This window comes from Pristiophorus japonicus, chromosome 9 (assembly GCF_044704955.1).
Source record: "Pristiophorus japonicus isolate sPriJap1 chromosome 9, sPriJap1.hap1, whole genome shotgun sequence".
Taxonomy (NCBI): Eukaryota; Metazoa; Chordata; class Chondrichthyes; family Pristiophoridae; genus Pristiophorus; species Pristiophorus japonicus.
This window is the reverse complement of record NC_091985.1, coordinates 72,521,745-72,533,789: the sequence shown is the minus strand read 5'-3', so window position 1 is coordinate 72,533,789 and position 12,045 is coordinate 72,521,745. Positions and strand designations below refer to the sequence as shown.

Genomic DNA, 12,045 nt, shown 5'->3' with positions numbered 1-12,045 from the left:
ACAGCGCAAGCTCCACCCATTTGTTCCTGAATTTTGCATCGGCTCCTACAACCAACATAAGACCCCGATTTGCATTGCAAAGCAGATGTATGCCTGTTTCAGGCAGGTGGGCTTTTCGTCCTTTTACAGCTCATCTGAACATGGCATAAATGGGGCAGCTGAGGAGCCCCCATCCAATTTTTAACTTCTGGCCACCCATATTTCAGGAGCATAAACGATGCCTGTTTCTTCTCCAATGTGTTCAATTGAAAGAAAGTGCTGGATTGGAATTCGTTTCAAATTCAAACTAACTTTATATAGACATATCGAATAAACATGATCAATGAAACTCTTCGGAAACAAATCTAAACAAAAATAATACCCCTGGTGATGTCAGTTCTCAAAATGTTACAAATGAACCAAATAATGTCAGAACAAGTATTTTTTACCTGTATCCTCTCTGATAATGGTAAATTCCTGTGGAAGTCCTCCCATAAATACTCCTGCATTGCCTCCAATAATAGTGCTACCACCTGGTGCAAATGCTGAGCCTGCAGAACAATAAGTACAAATCCGGTAATATGCTAGAACATCCAATGCTCTTAACAGAGCAGTTATGTTAATAGAAGATTTTATTTTTGGAGCATAGGAATTGCTAGATGAAAACTGACCAAGGTCCATCTAGTTTGCCTTCTATCATCCAGGTAGTTGCATGATATAGTGATAATGGAGTTGCTGCCCTCAAAATTTGGATGCACCCATTTTTGAGCACAATCCTTGCATCTTTATATTGAGGCCCGAGGCACCCCCAATATTAGGCCTTGTGCCTCATTTCCACGGAGCTGGTGAGCTGTGCAGAGTTGCCGGCGAAGCGCAATTGAAGATCGGGGTAGTGCAACATTAACAGCGGCTCTCAGGAAAGTGTGGAAGGGGAGTGACTGGGTTAGGAGGATGGCCCATCCAGTCAGGAGGGATTGAAAGCCAAGAGAAGGAACGGTAGCCGGGGTAGGGAAATCACTGGCTGAAGGGAGGGAATGGTGTCCAGGGGGGCTTCAGGACATTCCAACCTTGCAGTGAGGGCCTCAAACAGATATTAGGTGCTTTATTTGCACTGCTAGCCAATTTTTTGGCCTTTACCAATATGATGGATGTCGCACATAATGAGTATGTGCTTCCTGCCCACTATGTTGGAGGCTTAGAAGACTTCTGTGGCACTGTCAAATTTCTAGGCCATAATCTAATCATAGCAATGAATTCCTATTATTTAGTCTACAACAGACCCAGACGTGAGGCGAGACAAACCCCAGTGATGAAAAGGAAAGAAAGAAAGACAGAAAGAAAAGAAAGAAAAAAAGACTGACTTGCATTTATATAGCGTCTTTCATAACCACCAGACGTCTCAAAGCGCTTTCCATCCAATGAAGTACTTTTTGGAGTGTAGTCACTGATGTAATGTGGGAGACACGGCTGCCAACTTACACACGGCAAACTCCCACAATCAGCAATGTGATAATGACCAGACAATCTGTTTTTGTTATGTGAATTGAGGAATAGATATTGGCCAGGACACCGGTGATAACTCCCCTGCTCTTCTTCAAAATAGTGCCATGGGATCTTTTACATCCACCTGAGTGGGCAGACGAGACCTCGGTTTAACGTCTCATCTGAAAGATGTTTGGGAATGAGGGGCTAAATTTTCGGCTTTGCTCATTTTGGGACGGTAATGCCGACGGGGCGGTACAGTTTGTGCCTCGGAACTGTTTGCGCCTCAGTCAGTAAAATTCAGCAGCTGGTCCCTGAGTGTGCGGCGGAGTGCTAAGGGAAGCGTTGCACACCTCTCTTAGGGCGCTAGACCAGCTGAGCATGCGAATATCCCGTGTTAAACAGCCAGCCTCGGAGCGCTCAAAGAGAGGCCTGGAAAGAAATGAAAAACCTGAAAAAAACCCACCAAAAACATTCCCAATAAATAACGCATGCCACCACAATATAAATCATGAAAAAAATAAAATAAAAAACAATCACAATTACCTGAGGTCGATATTACTTACCTCACTGCAGATGCCACAGCTTGAATGCCTGCTTTCACAGGCGGTCCCAGCATGGCGCTCTATGGAGCATTATGGATCAGGCGGGAGCCAAAAATCGAGCCGGTGTCGCAACTAGGGGCATTGCACACCTGCTCACCTCTTCCGGGCGGTAATGCTTCCTGCCCTCCCTACCCAACTTCGATGGTATGAGACGTGAATTGGCTAGAATAGACTGGCAAATGATACTTAAAGGGTTGACGGTGGATAGGCAATGGCAGACATTTAAAGATCACATGGATGAACTTCAACAATTGCACATCCCGGTCTGGAGTAAAAATAAAACGGGGAAGATGACTCAACTGTGGCTATCAAGGGAAATTAGGGATAGTGTTAAATCCAAGGAAGAGGCATATAAATTAGCCAGAAAAAGCAGCAAACCTGAGGACTGGAAGAAATTTAGAATTCAGCAGAGGAGGGTTTAATTAGGAGGGGGAAAATAAAGTATGAGAGGAAGCTTGCTGGGAACATAAAAAGTGACTGCAAAAGCTTCTATAGACATGTGAAGAGAAAAAGATTAGTGAAGACAAATGTAGGTCCCTTGCAGTCAGATTCAGGTGAATTTATAATGGCGAACAAAGAAATGGCAGAGCAATTGAACAAATACTTTGGTTCTGTCTTCACAAAGGAAGACACAAATAACCTTCCGGAAATACTACGGGACCGAGGGTCTTGCGAGAAGGAGGAACTGAAGGAAATCCTTATTAGTCAGGAAATTGTGTTAGTTAAATTGATGGGATTGAAGGCCGATAAATCCCCAGGGCCTGATAGTCTGCACCCCAGAGTACTTAAGGAAGTGGCCCTAGAAATAGTGGATGCATTGGTGATCATTTTCTAACAGTCTATCGACTCTGGATCAGTTCCTGTGGACTGGAGGGTAGCAAATGTAACACCACTTTTTAAAAAAGGAGGGAGAGAAAACGGAGAATTATAGACCGGTTAGCCTGACATCGGTAGTGGGGAAAATGTTGGAATCAATTATTAAAGATGAAATAGCAGCGCATTTGGAAAGCAGTGACAGGATCAGTCTGAGTCAGAATGGATTTATGAAAGGGAAATCATGCTTGACAAATCTTCTGGAATTTTTGGAGGATGTATCGAGTAGAGTGGACAAGGGAGAACCAGTGGATGTGGTGTATTTGGACTTTCAAAAGGCTTTTGACAAGGTCCCACACAAGAGATTAGTGTGCAAAATTATAGCACATGGTATTGGGGGTAATGTACTGACGTTGATAGAGAACTGGTTGGCAGACAGGAAGCAGAGAATCGGAATAAACGGGACCTTTTCAAAATGGCAGGCAGTGACCAGTGGGGTGCCACAGGGTTCAGTGCTGGGACCCCAGCTATTTACAATATACATCAATGATTTAGATGAAGGAATTGAATGTAATATCTTCAAGTTTGCAGATGACTCTAAGCTGGGTGGCGGTGTGAGCTGTGAGGAGGATGCTCAGAGGCTGCAGGGTGACTTGGACAGGTTAGGTGAGTGGGCAAATGCATGGCAAATGCAGTATAATGTGGATAAATGTGAGGTTATCCACTTTGGTGACAAAAACAGGAAGACAGAATATTATCTGAATTGTGACAGATTAGGAAAAGGGGAGGTGCAACGTGACCTCGGTGTCATGGTACATCAGTCATTGAAGTTTGGCATGCAGATACAGCAGGCGATAAAGAAGGCAAATGGCATGTTGGCTTCATAGCTAGAGGATTTGAGTATAGGTGCAGGGAGGTCTTACTGCAGTTGTATAGAGCCTTGGTGAGGCCTTATCTGGAATATTATGTTCAGTTTTGGTCTCCTGATCTGAGGAAGGACGTTCTTGCTATTGAGGGAGTACAGCGAAGGTTCACCAGATTGATTCCTGGGATGGCAGGACATATGAGGAGAGACTGGATCAACTGGAGTTTAGAAGAATGAGAAGGGATCTCATAGAAACATATAAAATTCTGACGGGATTGGACAGGTTAGAGGCAGGAAGAATGTTCCCGTTGCTGGGGAGTTCCAGAACCAGGGGTCACAATTTAAGAATAAGAGCTAAGCCATTTAGGACCGAGATGAGGAGAAACTTCTTCACTCAGAGAGTGGTTAACCTGTGGAATTCTCTACCACAGAAAGTTGTTGAGGCCAGTTCGTTAGATATATTCAAAAGGGAGTTAGATATGACCCTTACGGCCAAAGGCATTAAGGGGTATGGAGAGAAAGCAGGAAAGGGGTATTGAGGTTGCATGATCAGCCATGATCTTATTGAATGGCGGTGCAGGCTTGAAGGACCGAATGGCCTGCTCCTGCACCTAATTTCTATGTTTCTATGTTTCTATGTAATGAATGGCTAACGCCATTCTTTCACCACTGACTGTAAAATCCAGGCTATTGTGTTTAAATCATGCAATTGGAGATCTTGTCAGTTTCTCCAACTTATATTACGACTTCACGTGCTATGGTGATACTCACACATGATAAAAGCACGGGGTCATTCATAGAAAGAATAGACCATCAAACCAGTGGTCTAGACACCACGGTCTGGAAATCTATTTCCTTAGCGTCAGATTTCTTCAAAAAATTTTGGTGAGGGCCATAACATGGCCTTTGAGATTCAAATGAGCAGATTGTGTTGCCAATTAGCGTGCAACTGCTTGGCGCCACAACTGCAATTTTGGACATGCATAATGCCCTCTCTTCACTATGCACAGAAAAGTGTAAGTGTAGCAGCCCTGCAGAGACGCCATCAGCACTTCTTAAAGGGACACACACATCTTTCAGATTAGTTTGGATTTCAGCTTTTGGACCTTTTTTTAAATATTTTATATTTTATTGAAGGAGTGGCTTAGTGTAATACATTTTAAAAGTTGTTAAAGTGTGCAGGGAGTGCAGCTGAATGGTAAAGGAAAGCCTCTGAGCAGACAGCAAATGCTGGAAATACTCAACAGGTCAGGCAGCATCTGTAGAGAGAGAAACAGTGTTAATGTTTTAGGTTAAGATGCTGCCTGACCTGTTGAGTATTTCCAGCATTTTCTGCTTTAATTTCAGATTTGCAACATCTGCAGAATATTGTCTCTGAGTAGACCAGTTGCTCACAGTCCTGAGGGGCACATGGAGATGAACCAGAGGTTGCAAAGCTACTCGCAGAGGGAAAGGAAGAAGCAGAAGACGCAAAGAGGAGGGAGCAGAAGGAAGGATGCCACCCAGATAACCCTTTTCTGGCCGGAATATCAGGGATTGAATCATCTGCCTGTGGCACCAGTGACCACAACTCCAACTGCCCTTTCAACATTTGCCCCACACCTTACCTTCCCTCTGCAACTGACCATCACAGTGTCCTCTTAGCCACAATGCTGAAATAAAAGCCTCCACAAAGCAAAGTTTCCAATCCAATTTTATTCATGTATGTAGCCAATATTACTTCAAAAAAATCAACTAACCACCCTTGTGCATTCCCTTAGTGTGCCTTTTCCTATCCTACTGATGTCATGCAGTGCTACCCTAGTGGCTGTAGCATGACTGGTGGAAGGTTGCTGTTTTTTAGTGGGGGACACTGTAAGTGGCCTTGCCGGATGACCTTGAGGATCTGGTAGCTGGGAGTGTGAAATCGAGTGACGGTGTTTCTTCTTTATTCTCGTCTTTGTCTTCTTGGTGAACTGGGCAGGCTGGATTTCTTGGGTGTCTGAAATGAGGAAGGCACAAGGGCAGGGTTGTAGTGAGGAAAGGGTGGGAAAGCAAGAGATGCATGCTTACACCATGTGCAGCTTGTACATCGGAAGAGGTTGGAGTGCGATGTAAGAAGGAGGACACTATATGAGGATACCAGCATCTTGTATTCTTTCAGCCCTGCTGCTGGCCAGGGGCTCAGCCATGCCCGTGCCAAGAATGGCCAGCACTGTCTCCTCTAAGGGGGTGAGGTGAAGCTAAGAATGTGAGGACTGCCTTCATCGAATCATAGAATCATAGAATGGTTACAGCATAGAAGGCGGCCATTCAGCCCATCAAGCCCAAGATAAAATTGAGTCTGCCTCCACCACCCTTTTAGGCAGTGCATTAAGATCTTAACCACTCGCTATATAAAAAAGTTTTTTCATATGTTGCCTTTGGTTCTTTTGCCAATCATCTTAAATCTGTGTCCTCTGTTTCTTGACACTTCCGCCAATGGGAACAGTTTCTCTCTATCTACTCTGTTCACACCCCTCATGATTTTGAACACATAAGAACATAAGAACATAAGAATTAGGAACAGGAGTAGGCCATCTAGCCCCTCGAGCCTGCTCCGCCATTCAAAAAGATCATGGCTGATCTGGCCGTGGACTCAGCCACAGAAGCTAGTCTTCAGCCAATTCAATTCACTCCATGTGATATGAAGAAAGGGCTGAGCCCACTGGATACAGCAAAGGCTATGGACCCCAACAACATCCCAGCTGTCGTGCCGAAGACTTGTGCTCCAGAACTAGCCCTGCCTCTAGCCAAGCTGTTCCAGTACAGCTACAACATTGGCATCTACCCGACAACATGGAAAACTGAACAGGTGTGTCCTGTCCTCAAATAAGATCAATCCAGCCAATTACCATCCCACCAGTCCACTCTCAATCATCAGCAAAGTGATGGAAGGTGTCGTTGACAATGCTATCAAGTGGCACTTACTCACCAATAACCTGCTCACCGATGCTCAGTTTGAGATCTGCCAGGACCATTCGGCTCCAGACCTCATTGCAGCCTTAATCCAAACATACACAAAAGAACTGAATTCCAGAGGTGAGGTAACATCAAGGCAGCATTTGACTGAGTGTGACATCAAAGAGCCCTGGTAAAATTGAAGTCAATGGGAATCAGGGGTAAACTCTCCACTGGCTGGAGTCATACCTAGCACAAAGGAAGATGGTTGTGGTTGTTGGAGGCCAATCATCTCAGCCTCAGGACATTGCTGCAGGAGTTCCTTGGGGCAGTTTCCTAAGCCCCAATCATCTTCAGCTGCTTCATCAATGATCTTCCCTCCATCATAAGGTCAGAAGTGGGGATGTTCGTTGATGATTCAACTGTGTTCAGCTCCATTTACAACTTATCAGAGAATGAAGCAGTCCATGCCTGCATACAGCAAGACCTGGACGACATTCAGGCTTGGGCTGATAAATGGCAAGAAAAAGTCGTGCCACACAAGTGACAGGCAATGACTATCTCCAACAAGTGAGAGTCTAACCATCGCCCCTTGGCATTCAATGGCATTACCATCACCATCATCAACATCCTCGGGTCACCATTGACCAGAAACTTAACTGGACCTGCCACATAAATATTGTGGCAACAAGAGCAGATGAGAGGCTGGATATTCTGCTGCGAGTGTCGCACCTCCTGCATCCCTAAAACCTTCCCACCATCTACAAGGTACAAGTCAGGATTGTGATGGAATATTCTTCACTTGCCTGGATGAATGCAGCTCCAACAACACCCAAGAAGCCTGACTCCATACAGGACAAAGCAGCCCGTTGATTGGCACCCCTGAAACATTCACTCCCTCCACCATCAGTGCACCGTGACTGCAGCGTGTACCATTTACAAGATGCACTGCAGCAACTTGCAAAGAGTTCTTCGGCAGCATCTCCTAAACCCACGACCTCTTCCACTTAGAAGGACAAGAGTAGCAAGCACATGGGAACACCATCAACTCCAAGTTCCCCTCCAAGTTACACATCATCCTGACTTGGAAATATATTGCCGTTTCTTCATCGTCACGGGGTCAAAATCCTGGAACTCCCTCCCTAACAACACTATTCCCTGCCACAGAGAGTTGTTGATGCCAGTTCATTGGATATATTCAAGAGGGAGTTAGATATGGCTCTTATGGCTAAGAGGATCAAGGGTTATGGAGAGAAAGCAGGAAAGGGGTACTGAGGGAACGATCAGCCATGATCTTATTGAATGGCGGTGCAGGCTCGAAGGGCCGAATGGCCAACTCCTGCACCTATTTTCCATGTTTCTATGTTTCTAATAGAGTACCTTCACCACATGGACTGCAGCGGTTCAAGAAGGCGGCTCATCACCACCTTCTCAAGGGCAATTAGGGATGGGCAATAAATAATGGCCTTGTCAGTGACACCCGCATCCCAGAAACGAATATTTTAAAAAAATTAACCTGTTCTATCCTTTTTAGTTCCAAAGTGAAAGACCTCACACTTCCCTACATTGAACTCCATTTGCCACAGTTTTGCCCATTCACTTAATCTATCAATATCCCTTTGTAATTTTTGCTTTTATCTACGCTGCCTTCAATGTCGCCTATTTTTGTGTCATCGGTAAATTTGGAATATGGCTTTCTATGCCATCTAAGTCATTAATACTTACTGTGAATAGTTGAGGCCCCAACACAGATCCCTGAGGGACAGCACTGGTCACCACCTGTCAATTAGAGTAGCTGTCCATTTTCCCTACTCGGTGTCTCCTGAAGCTCAGCCAATTTCCTAATCAGGTCAATAACTTGCCTTCAGTTCCATGTTAACTACCTTAGTTAACAATCTCTTAGGTGGTACTTTATCGAATGCTTTCTGGAAGGCCACGTAAATAATATCCATAGACATTTCCCTGTCCACTACTTTAGTCACCTCTTCAAAAAATGCAATCAAATTTGTCAGGCATGACTTACCTTTCACAAAACCATGGTGGCTCTCTCTGATCAATGAAAATTTTCAAGGGGCTCAGTCTCTAGTAATTTCCCAACAACAATTTCTTGATTTCCTTCTCTCGCCATTCATAAATAGCGGAATGACATGCACAATTTTCCAATCTAACAGAATTGTTCTTGAATTGAGAGAACTTTGGAAGATTATAGTTAGGGATCAGCAATGTGCTCGCCTACTTCCTTTAAAGCCCCAGGATGGAAACCATCTGGTCCTGAGGATTTGTCACACTTTAGTGTCATTATTTTCTTCATTGCTGTTATTTTATTGAGTCCCTGTCCCTGATTCAATATTAGTTTCCTTGGGATTTCTGGCATGCTATCCTCTTCCTCAATGTCAATAGTAACGGAAAGTAATTAATCAATATGTTCATCATTTCTTTATTATCAATTATATCAATTTTTAAGGGACGAACATTGCTCCTGACTACCCTCTTTTTCCTAATATTGTAAAAATTATTTGTGTTGATTTTGGTATCCCTTGCAAGTTTCTTTTCATACTCCCTTTTTGGAGTTCTTATTATCTGTTTTGTGACTCTTGCTGTTTTTTGTATCTTTCCCATTCACCAGGATCTGTGCTTTTTTTTTAACATTTTTGTATGTTTCTTTTTAGTTTTATACTATCCCTTACCTTTTTAGTCATCCATGGCTGTTTTTTCTTAGCACCTAGAGCTCTTGTTCCCTCAGGAATAATAAACTGGTTCTGTATCATGTTTGACAAATTTGCTGGAGTTCTTTGAGGATGTAATGAACAGGATGGATAAAGGGGAACCACTGGATGTAGTGTATTTGGACTTCCAGACGGCATTTGACAAGGTGCCACATAAAAGGTTACTGCACAAGATAAAAATTCACAGGGTTGGGGGTAATATATTAGCATGGATAGAGGATTAGCTAACTAACAGAGAACAGAGAGTTGGGATAAATGGTTCATTCTCTGGTTGGCAACCAGTAACTAGTGGGGTGCCGCAGGGATCAGTGCTGGGATCCCAATTATTTACAATCTATATTAACGGCTTGGAAGAAGGGACTAAGTGTAACGTAGCCAAGTTTGCTGACGATACAAAGATGGTAGGAAAAGCAAAGTGTGAGAAGGACACAAAAAAATCTGCAAAAGGACATTGACAGGCTAAGTGAGCGGGCAAAAATTTGGAAGATAGAGTATAATGTTGGAAAGTGTGAGGTTATGCACTTTGGCAGAAAAAAATCAAAGAGCAAGTTATTATTTAAATGGAGAAAGATTGCAAAGTGCCGCAGTACAGCGGGTCCTGGGGGTACTTGTCCATGAAACACAAAAGGATAGTATGCAGGTACAGCAGGTGATCAGGAAGGCCAATGGTATCTTGGCCTTTATTGCAAAGGGGATGGAGTATAAAAGCAGGAAAATCTTGCTACAGCTATATAAGGTATTAGTGAGGCCACACCTGGAATACTGTGTGCAGTTTTGGTTTCCATATTTACGAAAGGATATACTTGCTTTGGAGGCAGTTCAGAGAAGGTTTACTAGGTTGATTCCGGGGATGAGTGGGTTGACTTATGAGGAAAGGTTGAGTAGGTTGGGCCTCTATTCACTGGAATTCAGAAGAATGAGAGGTGATCTTATCGAAACGTATAAGATTATGAGGGAGCTTGACAAGGTCGATGTAGAGAGGATGTTTCCACTAAGGGGAGAGACTAGAACTAGAGGGCATGATCTTAGAATAAGGGGCCGCCCATTTAAAACAGAGATGAGGAGAAATTTCTTCTCTCAGAGGGTTGTAAATCTGTGGAAGCTGGGACATTGAATAAAGTTAAGACAGAAATAGCCAGTTTCTTAAACGCTAAGGGAATAAGGGGTTATGCGGAGCAGGCAGGGAAGTGGAGCTGAGTCCATGATCAGATCAGCCATGATCTTATTGAATGGCAGAGCAGGCTTGAGGGGCCGACTGGCCTACTCCTGTTTCTATTTCTTATGTTATTATGTATCACATTAAATTCTTTTATGAACATCTCCCACTAATTTGTCATTTTATCCATTAATATAATTGCCCCGTTTACTGTGGACAGTTTCTGTCTCATCCCATTGAAGTTGGCCTTACCTAAATCTAAAATCTTGGCAGCTGTTTCGCGGTTCTCCCTTTCATGAACTCAATCATGTTATGATTGCTATTGGCTAAATCTTCAAACTCTGTTCGGCTGTTAACTAAATCTGGCTTATTACTCAGGTGAGTGTTGTGGGATTGGGGGGAGGGGGGAAAGGGGTCGTGCATTGATCAGTGTGTGAGGCTAGTTGTGCAGTTGGTAGGTGTTATGTATGCAACACCCTGTAACCAGCATTCTACCACCACCAGAGGGTGCATCTGGTTGGAGTCTCAAGGGATCCCAGCATCCCTTGGGAGCACTATATATAAGCAGGCCTCCCATACTGTGCCAGCACTCTGGAGTCAGAATAAAGAGACTAAGGTCACACTTACTCAAGTCTACAGTACTCAGACACATTGCTTTATTTGAGACATAACAACTGGCGACGAGTAATAGATAATGAACCATTAAGCAAAAATGCAGAGAACTGTTGGTATCCTGGAGAAATTCTCAGGTGATGATGATTGGGAAGCCTTTGTTGAGCAACTCAACCAATACTTCGTGGCCAACGAGCTGGAAGGGAATGAGAACGCTGCCAAATGAAGGGTGATCCTTCTCACCGTCTGCAGGGCAACAACCTACGACTTCATGAAGAATCTTCTTGCTCTGGTGAAACCAACAACTAAATCATATGAAGAATTGTGTAGCCTGGTCCGGGAGCACCTAAATCCGAAGGAGAGCGTTCTGATGGCAAGTTATTGATTTTATCCATGTCAACGGTCTGAAGACCAGGAAGTCATAGCTACGTCGCCGAACTAAGGTGCCTTGCAGGACATTGCTACAAGACTTTTTTGTGCTTGGCATTGGCAATGAGGTTATTGTTCACAAACTATTGACTGTTGAAATACCGAACCTGAGCAAAGCCATAATGATAACCCAGGCATTTATATCCACCAGCGATAATACCAAACAAATTTCGCAGCATAAAGATGAATCGGCAAGTACTGTACACCAAGTAACGTCGTTTTCAGGTAGGAATGCACATGGCAGAACATACAAGCCTGCAGCTGCACAACCTCAGATGACTCAGAGTCCGCCATCAAGTGTGAATGCGAGGCAATTAACACCTTGTTGGCGCTGCGGAGGTGATCATCGGGCCCATCAATGCCGCTTCAAACATTATGCATTCAAAGGCTGTGGAACAATGGGACACCTCCAGCGAATGTGCAGACGAGCTGCAAACCCTGCAAACCACCACATTGCAG

General features: G+C 44.0%; 1 protein-coding gene across 3 annotated transcripts in view; it reads right to left on the bottom strand.

The window, feature by feature from the left end:
• ush2a (Usher syndrome 2A (autosomal recessive, mild)) overlaps positions 1 to 12,045 on the bottom strand; it is a 1,282,968-nt gene that overhangs the window by 670,844 nt on the left and 600,079 nt on the right. For all 3 annotated transcript variants that reach the window (XM_070889457.1, XM_070889458.1, XM_070889459.1), the window contains exon 24: positions 429 to 530. In XM_070889457.1, coding sequence (XP_070745558.1) covers positions 429 to 530 — 102 coding nt within the window. The remainder of the gene's footprint in view (positions 1 to 428; positions 531 to 12,045) is intronic.